The sequence below is a fragment of the Schistocerca cancellata genome, chromosome 2, assembly GCF_023864275.1.
Source record: "Schistocerca cancellata isolate TAMUIC-IGC-003103 chromosome 2, iqSchCanc2.1, whole genome shotgun sequence".
In the NCBI taxonomy this organism is placed as follows: domain Eukaryota; kingdom Metazoa; phylum Arthropoda; class Insecta; order Orthoptera; family Acrididae; genus Schistocerca; species Schistocerca cancellata.
The window spans coordinates 492,689,691-492,717,093 of NC_064627.1; the positions used below are offsets into that span (position 1 = coordinate 492,689,691).

The 27,403-nt window shown below is 43.2% G+C and overlaps 1 protein-coding gene across 1 annotated transcript in view; it reads right to left on the reverse strand.

The window, feature by feature from the left end:
* The window catches only part of LOC126155610 (galactoside 2-alpha-L-fucosyltransferase SEC1-like), a 55,774-nt gene that overhangs the window by 20,256 nt on the left and 8,115 nt on the right, over positions 1 to 27,403 (reverse strand). Inside the window, exon 2 of the mRNA XM_049916240.1 lies at positions 10,587 to 10,740. Within this exon, the coding sequence (XP_049772197.1) occupies positions 10,587 to 10,740 (154 nt within the window). The remainder of the gene's footprint in view (positions 1 to 10,586; positions 10,741 to 27,403) is intronic.

Consider the following 27,403-nt stretch of genomic DNA (forward strand, 5'->3'; position numbering starts at 1 on the left):
GCGAAATCGTTTGTGTGGGTCTCTAATCTACTTAAATAAATACAGATACAGCGTACTATTGGACTTTTCGTTCAGTTTTATATTTTAATAGTTTTAAAACCTGTGTTTAAACACCTATTGTATTACATGAATTTTCAATCAGTCATATCCAGTATAACCTGCTCCCTGTCTGAAATTTGTAACTGTGTGCCTAGCTGCAGCATCCGCTGCTTTGTCAACTGTCAGGTTTATGGTAGCTTGGAGACATCACACTGAGAAAATGCTTGTCTCAGCCCAGCAATCTCTACAGCGAGCAGAACGCGTTATTTGTCTTGCTATTTGATCTAAAAAAGCTGGTTTATTCCTCAGACACCTTGTCTTCTTTTCTACCATTTGAGTGGAAGTAAGGGAAAGGCAGCCAGTTGTCTCGCATTATTCACTCAGAACGTAAGTGTACCACTGAGGAACCATGCACGTGAAGAGCTGCGTACATCCTCGTACGCAATAAGACTTTGTAAGAAATTTCTTTAATGGCGGACCAAAAGCTTCATGTCGACCAGTCAGAGTGAAATAGTCACAAGGAAGAATTTTTGCTGAACATTGGTGAAAAAAATATATTACTACAGTGATGGATTTCAAGGTTACTGGCAGATACAGTTAGCTGGTCTGGTAAACCATGTTTCGTCAATATGCAACTAAATAGGTTATCGCACTTGCTTTCTCTCTCTCTCTCTCTCTCTCTCTCTCATAGCGCTTGCTTTCAAACAGTTGTTTGCTCTGCACGAGTGATGCAAACGAACTGCAGTGCCACTAAGTTGCGTGAGGTAGCTTTGTAGAGCACTACTGTAGAAACAATCCAATCAACTATGTTTTTCTGAGAACTACAGTTTTATGATTTTGCATAATATGTAGAAATCACAGTCTGACGTTATCTGCCATAATTTATACAACAGCATTAGTACATGTCTGTACAAGGTGCGTAATGCTCGCCATAGCTGTACATTACACGTGTGATCCGGATCGTTGCTAACGCTGAGTACAGAGAGACCGGTAACTTGGCGTAGGTCGTAATGCGTACGACAGGCAGCGATGTAGGTCGTCTGCACATCTCCAGCAAGCCACAGACTTTAGCCACTATACCCACAAACAAATACACTTACATATAAGCTAAGACTAGTTTATCATATTTTTATCCGGGAGTTGTTGTCCCCCAACTTAAATTCAAAATAAACCATATCGCCATAGGTACAGGGTGACTAAGTTAAACTTTCAAAACGCTGTAGAAGTAACACCACTGGTCAGAATTACGTCAAATTGCAACGGGATATTATCGGAAAGGAGGAGGGGGGGGGGGGAGGGGACGTATGGAAGAAGAAAAAAATAGTGTGAAAATTGATTAATAGATGGTGCTGTATGTGTCAGAATACGTAAATGAAAACACCTGCCATGTGCAAGACCCATTGAAGTTGGTATAAACACGCCGGGTACATGGCTTTTCCTCCTTTTCCGTCTGCGACGTTCGCCATGACTGTCTCAATCCAGCACCACGCTCTGCTTGTAAAGCTGTATTACAAGAATGATGACTGTGCACACGTCGCTCTGCAGAAGTTCCTGACACTGAAGGGTCTGAAAAAAGGCGTTGGTCCGATGAATGCGGTGGGTCTGGAGAAAATGATTCGGAAATTCGAAAAGACGGGTTCTTTTGGTGTGCAGCCTGGTAGAGGGAAGAAGCGAATTGATTCGACGTCAGTGGAAGCAGTGACCACAGCAATGCAGGAGACGAGTGGTGATGTGCAAACGTGTAGTCCACAGAGAACTGCCCGAACACTGGACATACTCGTGAGTACGGTGCTTAAAATCCTACGAAACTTCCTTCTTTGCTATGCATTCAAAATTACCCATGTGTACGAATCGCTTCCTCTTGACCTGCCAGCAAGAGAGACCTTTGCCTTAGAATTTCTTGCTCGCATGGAAATGGACAATGACTGGCCGTGGAAGATTTTGTGGACAGACGTAGCCCACTTCCATCTGAAATGATATGTCAGCACACAGAATTGTCGAATATGGGCAACGGAAAAATCCACATGCAAATCAGCCAGTACCACTTCATCCTGGTTAGGTCACTGTGTGGTGCGGGTTTACGACATCATTTATCATAGGCCATATTTTTTCGAAGAGACAGGTGCTTCCATTCCTGTTACCTGTACCGTCATTGGTAAGCGCTATGAGTGTCTTTTGCGCAGCCACGTCCTTCAGACAGCGTGGATGTGTCTGGACGGTATCATTTTTATGGAAGGTGGCGCACCTCCGCACATTGCAAATCCAGTTAAGCAGCTGCTGAAGCGTCATTTCGGAAATGCTAGAATTATCAGCCGCCATTTCCCTACAGCCTGGCCGTCCCGATCACCTGATCTTAATCCGTGTGACTTCTGGCTGTAGGGCTATCTGAAAGATGTTGCGGTCAGTGTTCTGACCGCAAACCTTGCTGCATTGAAGGCACACATTGCGCAACACATTGTGAACGTGACCCCGGAAACACTTCGATCAGTTGTGAAACATGCTGCTTCCCGACTTCAACTAGAAGAAAACGGTGGACAGCATATTGAACATGTTATGTGGCAGTCACACGGAAATAATAATCCGATTTTATTTTGATTTATGCTTTTCATGCGGTTTTTGGCCTCAGGACAGTTAAAAACCGATGTGACTGATGCTTTTTATGCGGCTTTTGGCCTCAGGACAATTAAAAACCGATGTGAGTGATGCTTTTTATGAGGTTTTCGGCCGCAGGACAATTAAAATCCGATGTTTCCCATCCGATGTGATATGACTTTGCCATGGTGGATGACCTTACATAACTAACAGTATCACACCTGTACACCCGTGCACTCTGATTAGAACAGTTTGTTTAACGTCAGACGTACACCTTAGGCCTTGTTGTATGATTCAATTGTCATTTGTAGTCGACCACTATTAAATTATGATGCTTACAGCTCCATGTATTGCTACATTTTGCAACTATTTATTTTTCTTCTGCCGTACGTTTTCCCCCTTCTCCGATAATATTCCGTTGCAATTTGATGTCATTCTAACCAGTGGTGTAATTTCTACAGCGGTTTGTAAGTTTAACTATAATTATAATCGCCCTGTATATATAGTCATTTCAGATGTAACACCCCTCTTATTTCTTGAACGGTTCTAGGTACCGAAATGAGGTTTTCGACAAATGACAGTACGCTAAAGAGCATGAGGTTTTGGTATGTGATGAAGTGCTTTAGCTCTAGTATCGACTGAGGTATTGAAACAAGTATGATTTCTAAATGGAATTACACACTTTTTTAACAGCATCCGAAATCGCTTGAAAGCACGGCTGCAGTAATATAATTCTTGTTGATGTTGTGGCTGAAACTCTTTACAAGAGAATCCGAGAAATGTAATAAAAGAGGAAAACAATGTGGCCAGAGTCAGAGCTACAGCGGTTTAAACACCGCCAAGGAGAACTCTCTTCCGAGACTCTATAGTCATATGCAGCAAGACGCACCTACGTTACTAAGACAAAAACCTTATTTTCTATACAACTGACGTACAGAGTGAGCTACGACTTTTTAATATGGAAGTGCGGCATCTGCTAGCTTCTGGCGCATCAGATGGAGCAAAGGTTCTCCAACCATCGAGAGTACATCAATTCATACGATAATCGTACAAGCCAACAACAAAATTAATACTTTTTAAATTCTTTACCAAAAAGAGTCAAATACTTAAATTCACTGCACAGTAGAACACAGCAGCGCCGCATACGACGCGTATTAAAAAGTGGTATGCCATGTCGGCACGTAAAAATCATTAAATTTGAAACCGTACAATTCAACAATAAAATTATTACCTTTTTAAATCTCTACCAAAAATAGTGAACTATTTAAAACACTGAATAGTAAAACACAACAGCACCACATATGGCGTGTATTACGAAGTTGTATGCCATGTAGGCACGTAAAAATCATTAAATGTGAACAGCAACAACAATATTATAAAACAAAACAATAGGAGAACTATGAATTTTATCCATAGTGGATGCTGTCGAACTCCGTGACTGTTCCTTTATGGGGCTGTAGAAAAATATCCTCTACCAGTCACAATAAAAGGTTGTTTATTCGTCACACGACCGGTTTCGGGCTTGCACCCATCTTCAGGTGTTTATACATTCGTTTACATGTTTGTACTGTTGGAGATCAAAAAAGATGAAGCACCATTATTACAGTTATGCTGTGATGATAGTTTTGCCACTTAGTTATACACTTATGGTCATTTTCACGTCCATATATCAGGTATAGCTCCATATTACACTATTATGATGTGCACTACATTATGTTTACATACAAACATATTTGCAACTTGAGTCGTTTTTCGTTTGTATGTAAACATAGTGTAGTGCACATCATAATAGTGTAATATGGAGCTATACCTGATATATGGACGTGAAAATGACCATAAGTGTATAACTAAGTGGCAAAACTATCATCACAGCATAACTGTAATAATGGTGCTTCATCTTCTTTGATCTCCAACAGTACAAACATGTAAACGAATGTATAAACAACTGAAAATGGGCGCAAGCCCGAAACCGGTCGTGTGACGAATAAACAACCTTTTATTGTGACTGGTAGCGGATATTTTTCTACAACCCCATAATAGGAGAACTTTTTAAATCTTTACCAGAAACAGTCCAATACTTAAAATCACTAACCAGTAGTACACAGCAGCGCCACACATAGTGCGTATTGCACAGTTGTATACCATTTAGGCACGTAAAAACCTCTAAAAATGAACAGCAACGTTAGTATTAATAGAAAACAATAGATTATAAATCTTCATCACTTCCGACCATTTACAGGCATAAACATTTTATCGCACCAAACTTTATCAATTCCATGCAGATAAAACAACGTTTTCATAATATGTTCCACGTAAAAACAAACATTAAACCACAAGTTTTCTTTTTTTCAAAGAGCCAAAAATGTACTTGCCATCCAAAGGAAAACATAGCATAACCATTCCCACTGGCGTGCAGGGTAGAAGGATAGTTGTAGGTGGTGGGGAGGGGGGGGGGTCGGGAGGGGGGGGGGGAGTAAAGGGCTGGGACAGATGAAAACGTTGAGGTGAGACATATTATGAAAAAGTTGTTTTATCTCCACGGAATTTGTAAAGTTTGGTGTGATAAAATTTTTATGCTTGTAAATGGTCGGAAGTGACGAAGATCTTTGGTCTCCTATTGTTTTCTATTAATACTAATGTTGCTATTCATTCTTAGAGATTTTTACGTGCCTACATGGCATAAAGATATGTAATACGTGCCGTAGGTGGTGCTGTTTTGTTTTACTGTTCAGTGGTTTTAAATAGCTGACAGTTTTTGGTAACGGATGTAATGATTTTTACGCGCTGGTATGGCGTACAACTTTGTAATAAGAGTCATGTGTGGCGCTGCTATGTATTACTGGTTAGTGATTTTAAGTACTTGAATCTTTTTGGTAAGGATTTAAAAAGTTCCATTATTTTATTTGTTAATACTGTTGTTGTTGTTCACATTTAACGATTTTTACTTGCCTACGTGGCATACAGCTATGTAATACGCGCCGTATGTGGTGCTGCTGTGTTTTACTGTTCAGTAGTTTTAAATAGTTGACTATTTTTGGTAGAGGATTTAAAAACGTAATAATTTTGTTGTTGACTATACGGTTTCACTTTTAATGATTTTTACGTGCCCAAATGACATACATTTTGTAGTACGTGTCGTATGTGGCGCTGCTGTGTATTAATGGTCAGTGATTTTTAGTCTTTGACTCTTTCTGGTAAAGACTTTAAAAATTATTGATTGTATTGCAGGCTTGTACGGTTATTGTATGAATTGTTGTATTCCTGATAGTTGGAGAACATTTACTAAGTAAAAAGGTCTCCTATATCTTGATAGGGCGCCCCTTCCCGAGGTTCCCTAAGGACATTGGAAGGAGTATCCTGCCTGTTACCTGTATGCACGCTAAATGTACATCGCACATTTTTGACATCTTCGGAAAAGCCATTTTCGACTTTGTTACGTAAGTTTAAAATGATATGTTCTGTATCTTTGGCATATGCCTAAGAATTTGGTAATAACTGTGTTACGCATGAGTGTAAATTCGGTTTTCTGTCCTTCAGGTTGATTTCAAAACGGGTCTCGGGCCGAAACTAATCATCGAATGAATAAAAAGTAAAATATTTGCAACTTGAGTCGTTTTTCGTTCTATTAATTAACAGAAGTTGCCCACCCGAACTACTCCAGCACGCTGGAAGTTCGTAAACTTCAGTTTCTTCTGGCAGTTTTCTATTTAAACCTGCCCTGTTGCTGCTTACTTGTCAAAGCCGAAACAGAAGTGTCGGCCATTCATACTTCATAATGCATATTCAAGGAAAAAAAGAAAGCTATTGTATTAACTTATCCACATTTAAAAACAAATAGATAAACTGGCTTTGCCTGGAGACGCCTGAATGCTTCTTAAAGTAAACCACCAGCTGTTTGGACATATGTGTCTATAAATATTACTCGAAAATGTAATTAGACGGAATTCACTGTTAATAAACTAAACAATTAGTCAAAGTGACTCACAACATAAATACTTTTCTTAACAAAACATAGTTTTACACTTTATTTAAGTACGTGATAAAATTGTTTATCATCGACTGCAAGGCACATTTGCAGTTGACTTTCGAGAGAGAAAGATGAACAGATGAAAGTACGTTGGATCATATGCCGTTGCATGCTGTGGCGATTCGATGGCGCATGTCGTCTGTCGTAGTTGGGGTTCATGATAGACACCATCTTTCAGTGCTCCCCATAGAAATAAATCAAGAGGGGTCAAATCAAGAGATCTGGCTAGCCATTGTAATGCACCATTCCGGTACATAGAATGGTCAGGAAACTTTTCATTCAGTATTTGCGTTTCAACACGGGAAGAGTGGGCTGGGCAGTCGTCGTGTTGGAACGTAAATGCACTATCGCTTATCTAGTGGCACCTCTTCCAGAAGAACAGATAGAATGCTCTTAAGAAAGTGTGCATACGTATTTCCACCTAACGTCCCTGGGATGATGTAGGCCCACAAAGGAATTTCCTATGATGCCGCAACATATGCTTACCCTTAACGGTAGGTGTACACCTGACAAAACCAGCGAGCATTTTCAGCTTCCCAGTAGTGCATGTTACGTAAATTTACATTACCGTGGTTTACCGTGGTTCGTAAATATTACTTTGTCCGTATAGAGCAAATGCTGGCGAAACGTAGTGTCATCTCCCAAGCGACGGAGAGCAAACCATCAAAATTCTATATGACTTTCGAAATCACGTCCTCCGAAAGGCTGATGTAGTGACACAAATGACACTTCTCTGATGCCACATTCCTTGGCAATACGTCTCATGCCACCATTCGACATTTAAAAGCAGCATGTCTGTCTTCTCCTCAGTGATGTATATGTCTGATCCAAGGAATCTTGAAGCAGACGTGACGTGCAGACAAGTAAACAGTAGGTGGGCTCGATATAACGACGCAGCCTACCACGAGCGTGTTCAAAACGCAATAGCCGATTGCGGCAAACTTGCCTTTCAGTTTTAGAATATGTCTCGGATTGTTTTACAATCATTAAAAAAATTATAACACTGTACTCGTCTTTTGAAGTGCTTCCGGATGCCGTTAAAAATTATATCATTCTATTAAAAAATCATACTTGCCTCAATATCTCGATCGATACGAAAGTTAAGGCTCTTTATTACACATCAAACTGCATGCCCCTTAGCGTTCCACTATTTGCCGAAAACATTGTTTAGACATTTGGAATTGTTAACGAAATAAATAAACAAAAAATTCAATGATGTTGATAAATGGGGAGAGACTGCAGGCAATGGAGTAAAAATGGTCTTATGGACATATGACTAGAAATGCGTTCCACTTGAAGGTGGAAATGAAAGATCTTTAACAGTGTAGGCTTCAGCGAATGACAGCACACATGAGAAGACACCAGGTGAGAGGGAATGTTCTGAAAGTTCTAGTGTTTTAACTTCACACTCAACAGACAGTCGTCAATAATCCCTGGCCACACATGGAGACTGAACTGGTGCCGATGGTTTGCTTCTGTCATTGCGTGCGGATTGTCTGTAGCCCACAGTTGTATGTTATGAAGGTTGACAATACCGCCTATTGTAAAATTAGCCTCAGGTTTGTATAGGATGGACAACAGAAATCGCAGCTCTTTGGTGGCCTGTGCGACGAACCAGTGACAAAACATTATTTGAAGCCGTTCAAAAATTGCTCTGAGCACTATGGGACTCAACTGCTGTGGTCATCAGTCCCCTATAACTTAGAACTACTTAAACCTAACTAACCTAAGGACATCACACACACCCATGCCCGAGGCAGGATTCGAACCTGCGACCGTAGCGGTCGCGCGGTTCCAGACTGTAGCGCCTAGAACCGCTCGGCCACTACAACCGATTTGAAGCCGTTTTGAATATTTTTCGACCGTGACTGTCTCAAGAAATATGTAAAGGTTTTTTTTAATTACCGCTACCAGTCACAAACTTTGTCAACTACTGTATTACTTATTTGTTTAGTGACATGTTTCGATGGTTATACCTAATCTTCAGGCTAAATGGCAGTACAAAAACAACTTTACAATAAGATCATACTGATGTTACATAGCCTTTTCGTAAATGCTGTGGTCTTTCAAACAGACTTTGTTAAACTTTATGCTTAGGTTAGCTTTCAGTATTTTCATTTTAATGTTTTTGTATGCCTGAAATACTCGAACAACTTGGCTTGTTGGTATAAAAGAATTTGAAGCCATTTTGAACATTAGCTGCAATGGCTAGTCGGTAGGTCACAAGGCGTGCACACGTAAGTGATACGGATAGCGGCAGTTGTCGTGGAGGATGTTTCACACGGTCGTCTAGCTTACCCCATACAGGCGGGCCACCTGCCTTGTGCTGACGACGGGACCATTTTGCATTCGTATTGTGTTCAACACCTTTTATCTCCACCTTCAAGTGGGTGTACCTCCCTTGGAACGTTTTTCCGGCGCTATGTCCATATGAACATTTTTGCTCCTTATTCTCTCAGGCATTTGTCCCCAGTTGGTAAAATCACCCTGAACAAAGTGAATGAAGATTAATAAAACCGACAAACTGCAGGGACGGATTCCTAACTGGAAATGGAGGAAAAAAGGCCCCGTGAACATGTGTCCGAAAATGCATCGTTGCCACAGGTCCGCGAGGCTACCCCCGTCGGAGGTTCGAGTCCTCACTCAGACATGGGTGTGTGTGTGTGTGTGTGTGTGTGTGTGTTGTACTTAGCGTAAGTTAGTGTAAGTTAAATTAAGTAGTGTGTTAGCTTAGGAACCGATGACCTCAGCAGTTTGGTCCCATAGGACTTCACACACATTTGAACATTTTTGTTGCCGCAGTAGATGGCGCTGACGAATGAATGTTCCTCTGACTACATGCTGTGTCTGTAGCCCAAAGATGACAATTATGCAGACTGATGATGCCAGTTCTAGCAATGGTTGCTTCTTCGGTAGAAAGGATTGATGACAGAAACCCCATAAGTGTAATGGTCTGATGCAAACACCATCAACAAAATCCTTCCAGCAGAGGGAAATCCGCTGCTGATAATCCCTGCACTTGCTGCAGGTGATAGGGATAGTAGCGGTTGTCATGCAGGATACACATAGCCGTACTTTGGCTTACAACACGTCGGCCGGCCACTTGCCTGGAGCTTGTACTGGGGTTCGTCTCAATATCCTGTAGAACCCGGTCCTCCAAATACAACGTACGCACAGTACGCCACCTACCTGCACGTGCGTCTGTCTGAAAGGACCCATGATCACACAAACGTCCAAAAAGAACTTCAAATGTTGTGTGATGTGGTTGGTGTCTGTGAGGGCACTTGTTTTGGTATAGCCGTGCTGCTTCTCGACCATTTCCATCTGCTTGGCTGTACACAGACACGATCTCGGCTTGTTTCCGACACGAATACCGGACCATTCTGCTGCTTACAGTACGCTTCGTCAATAGCACAACACGCAATATACAGTAACACACGGCACATGTCAGAGGAACTATCATTCGTCAGTGCCATTTACCGAGGCGACGATACATTTTCGAACACACGTTCATAGAACCTTTTTTCCTCCATTTCCAGTTAGGAATCAACTCCTGCAGTTTGTCGGTTTTATTAATACTTGACCTGTATATCAGAGAGGAAGAGAAAAGCGGATGGGGGAGGAAAAGACTCGCCCAATGATGGTTGGGCACGGGACTTGTGCTCCCATGGAGCTGATCAACGCTGCTAACCTTCTCACAATGTACACTCTCGATATGCTTCAGCAGGCGTGATGGTGGAACGTTACACATGTCGGGGAAGTGCAGACTTCAGAGTCGTAAGAATAATACAAGGCTTCATGAGAAAAAAAGTACAGCTCAACGTGATCTGAAGCAGATGGGGCAGTTGGCAAAAATATCTTTAGAGGGCAACCTGTGGGCGCTCTCCACATCCCAGTTGTACTTGTCTGCATGTAACGAAGCGATTACCTGACTACGATTGCAGCCTGCCATCTCGGCTACTTGGGTTCTGGCGTCGTTCAGTTTCTCGTCTGCCACCATCTGGATCTCTGGCCGGAAATGAAACTCTTTGCGAAGTTCATCCAGCCACGCCGCTGCTAACTCAGGCACAAACAGATGTTTCCTGCAAGAGAAAAGAAAGAAATATTTCACTACACAGGTGCGCGTAGTTAAACACTCTAATATAGTTCATTTGTTCATAAAATAACTTTAAAAATTCTTGATAAGCTTCCATAGATGATATATAGTATACAGAGTCATTTCGTATGGAGCAGAATGTATCATCTAGACTCTATAGAAGAACAGTAAAGAAAGAAAACGAAATTTCATTGTCCCTTTGACAACAAGGTAATTGGCGACGACGCACAATCTCGAATTTTGGAGGGATAGGGATGAAAATCGGCTATGTCCTTGCAAAAGAATCGTATTGGAATTTGCTTTAAATTCTAATTCTAATTCTAATTCTGGATGGTCGGATCTGGCGTCCTCCCTCCTACGAACGAGTACAGTGACTCACCACTGCGCCGCCTCGCTCGGCAGAATAGGGACCCCGCTGCGACAGCGCAGTGGCGTTAGGAATATAATACTACGGACGCGTAAAATATTCGATGTATCGTATCATCAAATAAAGTACACAGAAGACACGTGTAACGTTATTCGCCCTCAAGGTAATCTCCAGTGCTAACAATTCACTTTGGATAAGTTTATAAAACTGATTTTAGCGAAGGTTTCTTTTGGAATTGATCGAAGCATTCATGTCCAAAGAAATATGAGCCGGACGATTGTGTACTACAAAAGTGATTATTATATGTCCGACTCTAAATCGAGTTAGTACCATTGCAAACAACACGGCTATTGTGAAAAGCAATGGATGATCCGTTTAGTTGCATCTTTATGGTTTTTGACATTAACATTGTCCACGCTAACAGTAATCGATTTTGTCTCACTTGCTCGATTTTGTCTGCCGTCAGTAGTTATGATCTGACTGTGGAGGATCGTCGAAAGTTTCCCTTCCTTCTCGAAATATCCTGGATTATTCGTTAACACATTTTTACTGATGGTTCCTGAACCGTCGGCATTGTCATATCTTTCCCCTTGATACAAACAACAAATGTAATGACGTCATCAGCAAGGCCTATCTGTGAAGACTTTTGCTAACTTTGGATGATTTCATAACGAGGTAACGACGCACACTGCCTGTAACCGAAACGTGTGTAATGCAACTGCACTATTAATATTTATGTCTGTTAAATATTAATTTTACTGTTTATTTGCGCAACGGTTCTAATTTGTTTTATGATGTAACCTGACTTCAAAAGGAAATGTAGTGAACAATTGTCCGACGTGCAATGATTATTCTTGAACACTGTATCCCATAGTTTCTTTTTATTCCTAGAGTGTCATAATTTGTCTTCCACACTTGAAGAAGTGTCCTCCAGGCCAAGCAAATGATGCATTCTGTTTTACTTGCAGCAAGTTAGTGAGCCAGGGTTGACGCTTCTTTCTTGTTGGTGATTTGTGGAAAAATGATGCAATGTGAAAAGAAACACACAATCATTTGTTTAAAGTTGTTGATTGTTATTTGTACTTTTTTGTTGGCACCAACTGTTAATATACAAAACTTATGCGGATTGCACAACACTTATTAGTCGTAGTCAACAATTTGTCAAACAAGATATGTTCCATTATTTTACTTGCAATACTCGTGTCTTTCTTGCACCCTCAATGTTTTATCCCAAACGTTTATTTCATCAACATCATTCATCGTTGTTCCTTTCACTACTGCTGTCCGTTTCGGTCTCAGGCACCGCTCTACTGTCCCTTCTACCGGGTGCGGCCATCTGCATTACACGTCGTGCTTACGTAAACAGCCCGCAAGGTTTGACACCAACAAAACATGCGCCTTTGACGTGATTGTCAGAGAAGTCCAGTACTCGTCTGGATAATTCCTTTTCTTTTCTGTACTGTTACAGTCAAACAGTTACATCAAAAGGAGTACTGATTGTGAGTCCAAGTGCGAATTTCAGAATTCATTTACACTGGGTGTCCGAAATTCTCGAGCCAAACTTCTAGTACTTCTAGAGGAGAGCGAGTAGGAGCCCATAACTACAGCGCGTCGAAATTACAGGCATCGATACCTGTAAACGTGTGTATATGCAGGGTGATTTCGTGATATAATTCAACTTTACTGTACTGGGACACACAAGAGTGAGCGCACTGTATTAGTGGCTATTCAAGATCCTTGCTCTGTGTTTAGTTTTATCTGTGGTTGACTTGCTAGTTCGTCACTTGTGCAGCGCTGGGCCATTCTTATTTGAGACACAGTTGCGAGCAGTTGACTTTTTCAGAGAAAAATCTGTTATTTGTAAATCTGGGAGAAGCTATCTGGAATACTTTATTGTTGAGACGAAAACTCATTATTATAATACTTCCTTGTTCTTTATATTGATGGAGAAAATTTTGGAGGAATTTTAGAGGTATGTTTGCCATTTTTGTAACGAGAGAATTTTATAATTGTTGGAGTCTTCTTATGTCCTGCTGTCTTTTTCTCAATAAACAGTCTTTCTCAAGAAGGATTTTCTTTAGAGTAAAACTCACCTCTGTGATTCATAGTAAAGTTGTGAAGATTTTGTCGTGTGTGTATTGCACCTTACATCACACGAAGTCACAGATTGTTTCTAACAAAGAAATTTAGAGTAGATTATTTATCTTCAGCTGCTCCATCTAATGATTTGAATTTTCTTTCGAGAACGTCAGTATTCCAGACACAAAAAAACGGCATGCTGAGGAAGAGGTAAGTCACTTTTATTTCAAGCAGATTTCACCTTTCTGCAATTCAAATTTTGCATTTCATGAAGTTTAAAGTTTTGTTTCACGTCACTGTTGACATGCGCAACACAGGGCCAACCAACAGTCAGTTTTGCTCAGCAATAGAATACGATACCTAAGTACACGTTACGTGAGGAGAAAGTTTTTGACATCGGTATACTCAGTTTTCTCACCCACAGACAATTTTTATAGAAAGCTTACCAGGTTACAAATTTTCTACGATGATGGACCCGGATAAAACTATCAATCTGAAGTTAGGGTCCCTGGTTTGGAAATGAACGAGAGCTATGATAATTAGCTCATCTTTGCTAGAGTGAAACACATCTCCCTTATTGAACAAGTGCTCACAGCTCTTTAAGTATGCATTTTAGAGCCCATGTTTACTAGACATTGTTTCTTGCTTTTGTCCATACTACCATCTCTGATTGTTACATACCCCATATTCTTAGCGACAACAGTAGCGGTACATTTATTCCACTGTCAGAGGTATCAGAACGATTTTCGCTTGTAACTTTCGATTCGTTCGTTTCGAACCAGGGACCCTTACCTCAAATTGATACTCTACTGGCCATTAAAATTGCTACACCACGAAGATGACGTGCTACCATCACGTTTCCGACTTTGATAAAGGTCAGATTGTAGCCTATCGCGATTGCGGTTTATCGTATCGCGACATTGCTGCTCGCGTTAGTCGAGATCCAATGACTGTTAGCAGAATATGGAATCGGTGGGTTCAAGAGGGTAATACGGAACGCCGTGCTGGATCCCAACGGCCTCGTATCACTAGCAGTCGAGATTACAGGCATTTATCCGCATGGCTGTAACGGATCGTGCAGCCACGTCTCGATCCCTGAGTCAACAGATGCGGACGTTTGCAAGACAACAACCATCTGCGCGAACAGTTCGACGACGTTTGCAGCAGTATGGACTATCAGCTCGGAGACCATGGCTGCGGCTACCCTTGACGCTGCATCACAGACAGGAGCGCCTGCGATGGTGTATTCAACGACGAACCTGGGTGCACGAATGGCAAAAAGTCATTTTTTTCGGATGAATCCGGGTTCTGTTTACAGCATAATGATGGTCGCATTCGTGTTTGGCGACATCGCGGTGAACGCACATTGGAAGCGTGTATTCGTCATCGCCACACTGGCGTATCACCAGACGTGATGGTATGGTGTGCCATTGGTTACACTTCTCGGTCACCTCTCGTTCGCACTGACGGCACTTTGAACAGTGGACGTTAGATTTCAGATGTATTACGACCCGTGGCTCTACCCTTCATTCGATCCCTGCGAAACCCTACATTTCAGCAGGATAATGCACGACCGCATGTTGCAGGTCCTGTACGGGCCTTTCTGGATACAGAAAAGGTTCGACTGCTGCCCTGGACAGTACATTCTCCAGATCTCTCACCAATTGAAAACGTCTGGTGAATGGTGGCTGAGCAACTGGCTCGTCACAATACGCCAGTCACTACTCTTGATGAACTGTGGTATCGTGTTGAAGCTGCATGGGCAGCTGTACCTGTATACGCCATCCAAGCTCTGTTTGACTCAATGCCCAGGCGTATCAAGGCCGTTATTACAGCCAGAGGTGGTTGTTCTGGGTACTGATTTCTCAGGATCTATGCACCCAAATTGCGTGAAAATGTAATCACATGTCAGTTCTAGTATAATATATTTGTCCAATGAATACCCGTTTCTCATCTGCATTTCTTCTTGGTGTAGCAATTTTAATGGCCAGTAGTGTACATTTATCCGTCTCCATCATCCTAGAAAGCTAGTAACATCATTACGGAATCACTCTGTATATAAATACATTCACAGGCGCTTTGAAGCATCGTTGATTGACGGTTCCGGACATGGGTTCCTATTAAAAATATTATGTACTCACTACCCTCTAGAAGTCGTAGAAGTTTGTAATGGGAATTTCCGAACACTTTATATATAGTGAATGTTAATTATCCTTTCATTAATCGAGCTGTGAGCTAACATCTGAGGTCACTGAAGGTATGGTTCACTTAAAACGTAGTTGCACCTAATCAGATGAAGAAGTTCGTTTTTCCCATTATATTCAAGGATAGGTTGTAAGAAGAATACTTGTCGAGATGTATGCGTCGAAGAAACTAATGTTGGGGCGGACCATCAAGATCTGACCATTGATCGATGGAAACATGTCGCCCGGTCAGATGAATCACACCAAGTTGAGGGTTTTGTTCAATACATTGTCATCCAACTGAACGAGACATGCACCGCATCGTAGATACAGGCAGGTCAGTCGGGATAGTATTACGCTACATGAGGGGGTATGATAATCTCTGGAACTTCCATTAGACCTGTTGAAATAATCGAAGACACCATAACAGCCGTGGATTACGCAAACATTTTTGCGGACCACCTGCAGATTCCCATGCTTCATGTGTTCCCCGACGGCGATGTATAACAGTCCGTGTCACAAGACCAGACTCATGCTACAGTGGCCTGAAGGGTAAGATAGTTAACTCACGTTGATGTAGTAGCTACCAAACTCTCCTGATCTGAACACGATGGAGTACCTCTAGGATGTTAACGTGCACGGTAAAACACCGTAATTTACAAGAGTTGTGTGACCCGCGCATAGACTCGCCTGATCTAAACCCGATGGACAATACTCCGAAAATGTACCAAGGACTTGTCGAATCCATGCCACCCATAATCTATGCCGTATTGACTTTCAAAAGGGGAAGCGGGGAGCAACACGCTAGTAAAGAGGTGATCATAATATTTTGGCTCATCGGTGAAGGTTGGAAGAAGAAAGCTTCTGGAAGAAATTTCTACGTCTGTTTGATCAGTCGTAATTCAGGAAAAAAACAGGCTTAACTGCAGTTTCGGCAGCTATAAATGTGCCACGAGACTTAATTTAAAGATTTCGGTGATGGTGCTGATATACATGGTGTTAGCCAAAGGGCAGTTGACCAATAGGAACCATTCCAGAACGGAATATACGTCCCCCAGCAGGACTAGGTAGGGCTCACACGATCCACAATGACCCGCAAATGGCTGGCATGGCTATGGATGATTCAGGATCGTGACGGCGCCGCTCCGCTGTTGTTTAAGGGAGAAGCTTTCGCTGGACAGGAATGATTGCGAGCCACGCTTTTCCAGGCCTGGGTCGGACCATCAGGACCATGGAGACCGGTGTATCGAACGTAAGCGTCATACATGCTTACAACAGCCGAGCAAATATTCTACAAGATAACACTGCCTTGGTGCCGACTATCCTATGAAATGTAACAACTTGGACATCCTAGCTCGCGCTTCCAGCTGTTGTATTAGTGTTAATAAGGGGGCAGTTAAGATTAAATCAGCGAGTGATCTTATTAGCAGAAGTAAAGGTTCATGCTTAAATCTCGTTCCCTCCTTCGCCAAACAACAGAGAGACAGGCTTGATGCTGTTTGCTTACTTTATGATAATTAATATTCACTATCGACGACTTCTGATGTTGCGCATCTTCGCTTGTATGGTTACGCTGCTTGTATATGTGTGTTGTCTTTCTGCATATGCCCTACATACACACCAACCGACCCACAAATTGGACGTGTGTAGACGTTTTGCCCGACCGAGCGACGAACATTTGTCATCGGGATGTCGGGAGGGTAGAAGTACCCGACAGCTGACCCTCCGCTCCCCCCCCCCCCCCCACCTTGCCTAGCCAAAACTTCGTCTTTTGTCACTGCGCATGGGATTAAATGCTGTTGTAATATACATGACAGGGTGGGAAGCTGACATAACTTTAAGGAGAGAGTTTCTGGAGACATTTAGAGACTGCCGATGATTGTGGGACACGTCGTGCGAGGAGCATAGCAACATACATGGAAGAAATGAAGGATTTTTTTTCATTTTTAACGAGTCTGTCATGGTTTCGTATGCCACATAGAGAGAATAAAAGTCAGTCCACCTTCTGTAGTTGTGTTTTTATGTTTTATTTCCGATACTTAAAGGAAATAAAATCTAAAAACCGCAATATCGACATTCAAAGATCGTTAATTCATAAAATATACTTCTTTCATAGTTATAAATGGTAAGAAGTCCGTCCAGCCTATATCCAAGCCCTCTGCTGTGGAGAGAAAAATGTGGATTATTTTTTTACAGACCCAACAGTTGCTAAGTGCTTCGTTTTTTACATATCTTCTGTTGTATTTGTTATATGAAGTGCGCCACCACCATGTGTAGTCTTTCTTCTTCGAGTTTAAAATGAGTTTCTTAAACTTTCAGATCATCTTTTATCCGACATAAATAAATAAATAATTTTAGATGAATTTCTTTATTTTATATTACCATGAAGTATTTCTTAAGTCAATACAAACCGCGTTGCAGGTTTCAGGAATTATTTTAGAAAATAAATCGGTAGGGGGATTACATCAGCATTGAATCTGAGGTCGTATTAACTTCTGCCAGTCGCTAGGAATGAATGTAGCAAGCAGCATCTCTCCTCAGCTTACAGCCTCTCTCATTACTGTATTCTTTTTCAGCAAGAATGGTTTCATGATATTCAGCAGCTCCGCAACGCATGATTCATTCTACTCTGAGATAATTACGAAAAATCATCGGATCCCTGCTGCTTAAGAAGCAGAATATGGGCGAATTTCTTTCCTTGCATTAGTCACTTCTTTCCCCACGGCTTTCTCTTGGCTTTTGTTTGCCTTGTTACCTCTATAAAACAGCCACGGCAAATCGTCCTCTTTGTTCCTGTGTGAAACCAAGCGGGATCTCGTAGAGCATAGTGAACTTAAGATAAACAAATCACAGTCGGTCGGGAGGTGTGTAGGCTGCCACGAAATTGTCGGTCGGTCGGTGTGCACCTGTAGAGAAATTGGCGGTTTACGTCAGACGTCATCCGGCTGCATTTGTGGACTGAATTTTGTAATGTATTTGCTTATGTTACCGTATGCTTCCAGTTCGCTATTAATTATGAAAATCCCTGTATAAACCAGCGAGCGGCATATCCGGCATTCGTGCCTTGATATCTGAGAAGGCACGAGTTAGCCGGCTGCGCTCGCCGACGCGCCGCGCGCTCCGGCTGCCACAGGCGAGGCCAGGCGAGCGCAGCAGGGGACGAGTTAGCTGACGCTGACGTGGCGCTCTACCAGTTTTGTGACGTCACTTCCTGCTATTCCGCTTCGAGGAGCCATTTCGTCACGTGAAACACTAATTAATAATGAGTTGTCTCTAATAGAATGACTTCCTCCACGCCAACCAACATACCCGAAAACATCGATCATATGAAACCCAACTCGCACTTGCCTTCCATGACGTACTTAAGGCTTTGTATCAAGGCAGGAAGGTACCTGCAGTATTTCTTGATTTCCGAAAAGCATTTGACTCAATGCCACACCTACGCTTATTGTCAAAAGTATCATCATATGTGGATTCAAGTGTAATTTGTGACTGGATAGAGGACCTTTGGGGAGGAAGAACGTAGCATGTTATCTTTTGTGAAGAGTCATCGTCAGATGCAGAAGTAACTTCGGGTGTGCCGCAAGGAGGTGTTTTGGGACCCTTACTGTTCATGTTGTATATTAATGACATGTTGTTGTTGTCTTCAGTCCTGAGACTGGTTTGATGCAGCTCTCCATGCTACTCTATCCTGTGCAAGCTTCTTCATCTCCCAGTACCTACTGCAACCTACATCCTTCTGAATCTGCTTAGTGTATTCATCTCTTGGTCTCCCTCTACGATTTTTATCCTCCACGCTGCCCTCCAATACTAAATTGGTGATCCCTTGATGCCTCAACACAGGTCCTACCAACCGATCCCTTCTTCTAGTCAAGTTGTGCCACAAACTTCTCTTCTCCCCAATCCTATTCAATACTTCCTCATTAGATATGTGATCTACCCATCTAACCTTCACCATTCTTCTGTAGCACCACATTTCGAAAGCTTCTATTCTCTTCTTGTCCAAGTGTTGCAAAAAAATGGTTCAAATGGCTCTGAGCACTATAGGACTTAACATCTGAGGTCATCAGTCCCCTAGAACTTAGAACTACTTAAACCTAACTAACCTAAGGACATCACACACATCCATGCCCGAGGCAGGATTCGAACCTGCGACCGTAGCAGTCGGACTGACGTGCCTAGAACCGCTCGGCCACCATGGCCGGCAAAGTGTTGCAAGGCCAGATCAGTCAATCATCCAGACTGTTGCCCCTGCAACTACTGAAAAGGCTGCTGCCCCTTTTCATGAACCACACGTTTGTCTGGCCTCTCAACAGATACCCCTCCGTTGTGGTTGCACCTACGGTACGGCCATCTGTATCGTTGAGGCACGCTAGCCTCGCCACCAACGGCAAGGTCCATGGTTGATGGGGGTAGGATTAATGACATTGTAGACAATATTAATTTTCCATATGATGCAGTTGTCTGACCCGCCAGGTTAGCCGAGCGCGCTAACGCGCTGCTTCCTGGACTCGGGTAGGCGCGCCAGCCCCGGATCGAATCCGCCCGGCGGATTAACGACGAGGGCCAGTGTGCCGGCCAGCCTGGTAAGGTCTTTAGGCGGTTTTCCACATCCCCCTAGGTGAATACCGGACTGATCCCCACGTCCCGCCTCAGTTACACGGCTCGCACACATCTGAACCCTTTCGCACTATTCCATGGATTACACTAGTCGCAGCCAGTTGAGGTACACTAATTCCTTCCCGGGGGATACGGGGTGGCGGCAGGAAGGGCATCTGGCCACCCCTTCAACTAACATTGCCACATGCGGTTAACCATGAAGACCCTGCGTATCCGCGGGAAAAACGGCACAAGCAAAAGAAAGAAAATGTTATAAAATGTTAACCGACATGCTAAAGTTGCTACTAAACATGTTTCCATTAAGGAACTACAGCCTGGCCAGTATGTTGCTTGCGTTTATGATGGAAAATGGTGTATACGAAAAATCTGTGAAGTTTCATGTGGAGAGAAAGATGCCTTGATTAATTTCATGCATCCTCGTGGAGCTGCTCAATCATTTCATTGGGCTACTAGCAGAGGCATGTGCTGGGTCCCAGAACAACAGATAATTGCAGTCATACCAGTCCCAGCTGCTTCAACGATGGGGCGGCAATACAGTCTGCCGGAAGCAATAGTTTTGGACATCAGCAAAAAATTTAAAACATTTAACAAATGAAGAATTCTGTATTACGGATTGGGAACCACGGAGAGACCCAAAAAAAGGCTTGAGAACCTGCTAGATACCCACATTCAGACTTGTGAACCAGCTAGATATTCGCATTTCGGCTTGGGAACCTGCTAGACACCCACTTTCAGGCTTGGGAACCTGTAGTAAAGAAACCCACCCGTGGCTGACCTTGCATGGCTATAGGGCGTGGCCCCTTGGCGATGGGGTTACCAGTCTTGAGATTGGTAGTGGCATAATCACCATGGACCAACGCAAGGATTTTCCGAATTACCAAAAAAGTCAATAGTTTAGGCGAATTTTTTGCACCTTACCCAAAGAGACAACAAAATGAAAATAAGTTTTTCTAATAGAATGAAATGTGCTCTGTTGAATGGTGTTAATGAATGTAATGTAGGCGTCCATTTTGAGATACATGACTTTGAACACGGGTATATTTTGATACATTCATGTTTTTTAGTAAATTTACAGGATGGTTGTGCAGTAATGAAATACACAAGCCTGGCCAAAAATTGTGATATACTAAACACCCAGACAGACAATAGTTTGTCAAAAGACTAGGTCTATAGCGCACTTTCCCCACTACTTCCCCACTCATTAAACTATGGGGCAAATTTTTCGCAATATGATTTGTTGCCCACTTTGAACTGAGATTATGCCAAATGCATTGCTTTCTGAACTCTACTTGCAACATTTGTGTGTAGAGCACACAAAGTTGTACCACTATACCCAGAAGCAAGAGCCTAGGTCTTTTATATTAGGAACAATCGAATGCCAAACTTGACGATTTCTTCACGATTTTTCGGTCTCTATACAAGTAGTCTTCACGAAAATGGCTCTAGCACCTCAACCAAGTTACAGGTGAGCCTGAAAGTTTGCATAAGTTCATGTAGGGCCCTCAGGTACATCCTGTACAAATTTCAGCAAAATTGGAGATGGTCAAGCTGGGATCATCTTCTAAACTGGGACACTTGACATGGAATGACACCTATGTATTGCTCACATAGAGATCGTGAAGATAAAATTAGAATAATTACAGCACGCACAAAGTCATTTAATCATTCTTCCTGCACTCCATTAGTGAATGTAATGGGAAGGAAGCTTTGCAGAATACAGATGTAGATGTAGTCGTAGAACTTCTGAGATATTTCGGCAACGTGCCACGTAATAGAACCAAGAACGCCCCCCAGAACGGCCCACGCGTCACAAGCAGAAAGCAAGACGATGTACTGTATCTGTCGGCGGGTTTAATGATATACTTAACGCTTATGAATATATGCTGTTTCTAATCATCAGCAATTCGAATGTCTCGAGAACGAATCGTTATTGGTATAACTTTTTGTAATAAAATGACGGGAAACGTCATATTGGACGTCATATTGGTGGTAAAAGAATTTTCGTATTTAGTTGTTTTCGCGCTGTACCGGCCCCGGATCGAATACGTCCGGCGGATTTATGACAAGGGCCGGTGTGCCGACTAGTCTCGATGTGGTTTTTAGGCGGTTTTCCACATCCCTCTAGGTGAATACCGGGCTGATCCCCAAGTTCCGCCTCAGTTACGCGAGTCGCAGACATTTGAAACACTTTCACACTATTTCACAATTTACACTAGACGCCGACAGTTGGGGTACACTGATTCCGTCCCCGGGAAGGGGGGGGGGGGGGGAGGAGGTACGGGGTGGCGGCAGGAAGGGCATCCGGCAACCCATAAAACTAACATTGCCAAATCCGTTGTAACCACGACGACCCTGTTATCGCTGCAGGACTTAGGCGTAAGCGAAATAAAGTTGTTTTCGCGCTGTAGCTCGCGTGTTATGTGAATAAGTTGTTTTAAGGAAGGCAACGACGCATTGAAGATTCATGAAAACGTGTCGTTCTTGTTATGATTTGTTATAAGTAAGACAGCTGCAGCATAACGCAGTTGCTTGTGGCGTTACGTTACGGAACCGAGGTCCAACCGGAGAAGCGTTCGTGTCCTGCTTTTTTTTCACTTTTGCTTTTTCTAAAAGATTGTGGCTCTTTCTTATGAAATTAAAATAAATAATATCTGTAATATCTGATGTTATGTAAATATAAGTGCATTCTCTGTCAAGAGTGTGTGTTCCATCTGGTGAGCTTTTATGATCTGGCGTCCTTACTGAGTGGACATGCGTCTTTCATTTTTTTCTTATTACTTCACGGATATGGAAGCTATTGTTTATGTACCCACAGGCAGAACAACATGACTAGCATTACTACAGTGCAGTTCCTATGTTGTTCTGAATTACGATGCAATGTTCCTTTGGACATGTACGCATGTCCAAAGAAACAGGCACTGCGGCGACTACAGCAGGGCAAGTAACTTTCAATTAAAATGTCTCGCCTATACGGAAATATACACAATTGATGGTCGAATACAGGTTGCGGACACTTGGTTGGCCGGCCGGAGTGGCCATGCGGTTCTAAGCGCTACAGTCTGGAGCCGAGCCACCGCTACGGTCGCAGGTTCGAATCCTGTCTCGGGCATGGATGTGTGTGGTGTCCTTCGGTTAGTTAGGTTTAAGTAGTTATAAGTTCTAGGCGACTGATGACTTCAGAAGTTAAGTCGCATAGTGCTCGGAGCCATTTGAACCATTTGAACACTTGGTTGACGACATGTGGAAGTTTGTGGTCTGGCAGTCAGTCGTGCTCAGATAGCCAAATGGTAAGGCGACTGCTCGCGATAAGGGGGGGGGGGATCCAGTTCGAGTCCCGGTCCGACACAAATATTCACTGTCGTCATTCCATTATACAGCTGATGGTTCCCCATATTTGCAGTTGCGAATACATATCATGATTGATTAGCATATGGTCAAGAGAGAAAGTGTGCGTTTTAACAGGGCTAACATAGGAACTGAAAGTTCCTGGCAGATTAAAACTGTGTGCCCGACCGAGACTCGAACTCGGGACCTTTGCCTTTCGCGGGCAAGTGCTCTACCATCTGAGCTACCGAAGCACGACTCACGCCCGGTACTCACAGCTTTACTTCTGCCAGTACCTCGTCTCCTACCTTCCAAACTTTACAGAAGCTCTCCTGCGAGCTTCTGTAAAGTTTGGAAGGTAGGAGACGAGGTACTGGCAGAAGTAAAGCTGTGAGTACCGGGCGTGAGTCGTGCTTCGGTAGCTCAGATGGTAGAGCACTTGCCCGCGAAAGGCAAAGGTCCCGAGTTCGAGTCTCGGTCGGGCACACAGTTTTAATCTGCCAGGAAGTTTCATATCAGCGCACACTCCGCTGCAGAGTGAAAATCTCATTCTGGGAACTTAGGAATTCTACGCGCGTCCGTTTTCATGAACAAATCGTATGGTTTGCGAGCCAGAAATGTTGACATCGGCCGCTGGAGAACGCTAACAGCCCGTAATCACATTACCCAGATAGTCGCATGTGCCGATAATGCTGTGTCTCGTGGCGTTGGATGTCCCGTCTGGCCGGCCGGGGTGGCCGAGCGGTTCTAGGCGCTACAATCTGGAACCACGCGACCGCTACGGTCGCAGGTTCGAATCCTGCCTCGGGCATGGATGTGTGTGGTGTCCTTAGGTTAGTTAGGTTTAAGTAGTTCTAAGTTCTAGGGGACTGATGACCTCAGAAGTGCTCAGAGCCATTTGAACCATTTGTTCCGCCTGCATGCACGTCAGCGTTAGGTGCCTCCTCCCGTGTGCCGACGGCTTAAAGGCCAGCACAGGACGCACCCGCAGCCGCGGAAGTGACGCCAACGCACATAAAGAGCGTGACGCCTCTCCCTCAACACAAAAACAGTTTCAGTATCCTGGTTGTGCTGTACATTGCGCTGCACGCACTATTTCGGGCTGACGCTAACGCAGTGATATCTCTCACTAATCTACACATGCACCGTCGTTTGCGAATTGCATCCCTGCTGCTTGCTCAATATCAGAACAATCAGTAGATTACTATCACCAGACAGTTCAGTGTAAGGCAGGAAAATTAGATTCAAAAAAGTGTATGCCTTCGAACAATTTGGTGTAGCTCACGAAACTGTTTCTTATCACTCAAGCATGCTGCCGTTATGATTAATCGAGTTTGCTCCGATTTCAGAGTAGGTCTTCCATTTTGAAGAAATCTCGAAATTTTTGCATCATTTCAATTATCCCCGATTTGTCAGAAACTGAACTATCAATTTAAAAGTGCACACGTACATAAAATATAGAGCATTAAATTATGAGTCGATTAAATAATAATGCGATTCAACTCGATATAGAAGTGCAGAAAAACAGCATCAAAGTAGTCTTCCCAACTTCTATTGAAAACCACGTTTTCTCTCCGAAATACGTTCAATATCAAAGAAACGAACACATTCCAAGCAAAATTTTATAGCACCAAAGTAGCAGAGCGTCAAATTTGCTTTTCAGGGATTGGAAGGAAAAGAAAAAAAAATGTATCGCTGACTGTACAGACATTTGAGGAACCATCGCACTTGTTGTCACAAACCGATCTCGCTGACTTCGATATGCCGAGCCCTTGCCCACTCAAACACTGCATTCTACAATTCTTCGAAGGCAGAACCCGACTTTTATCGGCCTATTAAGAAAAGTCACTCAGTCCATCACATTCTCTCGCACATCTGTTGCACCAAACTCATAGCATCAAACCTCAGACATACAGGGTGCAGAAAAACAAGCTGATAATAAGGTCGGAGCATAGTAGGGAACGTCGAAACGAGCAAACTTTTTCAAATGTCCATGGGTCTGAAATGCATCGTTGTGGAATTAACATCATCCGCGACTAGGTGTGTGTCCAACAAGCTAACTTGCCCCAGCCAACACCTGTTATGCTAAAGAGAGAAGTTAGTAGTTAAAACAGATATTCGCTCCCGGTAGCTGATTGGTGCCGGCACGGTAACTGAGCGTGTTCGGTCAGAGGGTTAGCTGCCCTCTGTAATAAAAAAAAACTGAGTTGAGGGATCAACGACGAGCTGAAACGGGTGTCTGGCGACATCCGCCCCGAGCAGATGGAACGAACGAAAACGAACAAAATGAGATTTAAAAACAAACAAAAATAAGGGCCCGGGTTCGATTCCCGGCTGGGCCGGAGATTTTCTCCGCTCAGGGACTGGGTGTTGTGTTGCCTTAATCATCATCATTTCATCACCATCGACGCGCAAGTCGCCGAAGTGGCGTCAAATCGAAAGACTTGCACCAGGCGAACGGTCTACCCGACGGGAGGACCTAGTCACACGACTTTTTTTTTTTAAATTAAAACAGGTGACGATATCGGTTGCAGCTGAATACTCAAGGCTAGACAAACTTCAAATTCGTGCCCATTCCTGGTAAAATTAAAAGACAGTTTTCTGTGATGTGTACTACGTACAGTTGCGCTATTAAATTAACGACACTAAAAGTGCAATGATGCCTTTAATTCGTAAAGACAGTAAGCAGCAGCTTATTCGGATAATACACCACTGGTAGACACATCCTAACATGCTCATTTACTGGACAAACTTTCGGAAGCAAGTCGCTCACTGGCTGTCGTTTTACGTCCTTAGCTCCACAAAGACGCATTCCAGACCTCTAGTTACCTACAGCTACATCTGTACTCCGCAAGCCACCTTTCGGTGTGCGGCGAAGTACACTTTGTTTGCTAGTGTCAAATCCCCCCCCCCCCCCCCACCTCCTGTTCCAGTCGTGTACGGTTCGCGGCAAGAACGATTGCTGGTAAGCCTCCGTATGAGCACGAATCTGTCTAATTTTATCTTCGTGGTCTTTGCGAGAGATATATTTAGGAGGAAGCAATACAGTGGTTGACTCTTCAAGGAATGCTCTCAGAACTGTAACGGTAGACCACCTCGTGATGCAGAACGCCTCTGTTGCAGCGTCTGCCACTGGAGCTGGCTGAGCATCTACGTGACGCTTCGTGCTTACTGAGTGGTTTAAGTCGGTGGTGGTACAGGCAGACCAGTCCGTTGGTAGGATTCTTCACGTTCCAAGAGCTTCTCCACAAGCACTGTTCGATGCGGTCACGAATTGTCATCGATAGTAATAAAGTCAGGGGGCGTAAGCACCCCTGAAAAGACTCACATGGGGAAGGAGTAGAGTTTCACAGTAACGTTGACTGGTGATTGTACAGTGTTCAAAGAACTGGATGCCAGTATGCCCATGCAGCATTTTGCCTTCCCACACACCATAAGGCTGGACCACGAAAACGAACACGTTTGAGAATGTTACTGGTTACCTTACGTATCGCCACTTCTCGCCATTTGAGGGTATGTGCAGCGTTCACCTATTAAGTAAGCTCACCAGGGGACCACCATAAATAGCGGTGACTTCAGTGTAATTATTGTACCTGACACGCCTTATCACATTCGTCAGGCATCAGCAAAAACACCCTGTGAGTGCGTTAGCCTCACTAGAATAAATTACTGGGGTGAGGAGTGAACCCTTATTCTACGACAGAGCACATCGGTGTTTATCTGTACAAAATTTGTTTAATTTCTGTATCGTTGTCAATGAAGCACACTGGTTTACTCAGATTGTGACATGACAATTTCAGGACAATTGTCAAGGTAACATATTACGTCCTGACTAGCAGAAATAACACTTAACACAACAATAGTTGGCCAATATTACGTCAAATCATCCGATTCCGGTTCTATGTTCATACTATTTAGGATTACAATCAAGTCTACAGAGAATGGTTATGTTTTTGTGACAAGATATGCAAAAGATTATACAAGGTTGCTCATGTTCACAGTGGACGCAAGCTGGTGATCCAATAATTTTACGCTTCTGCCAGCGGCATTTACCTGTGGCTGCTACGTGTTGTCGG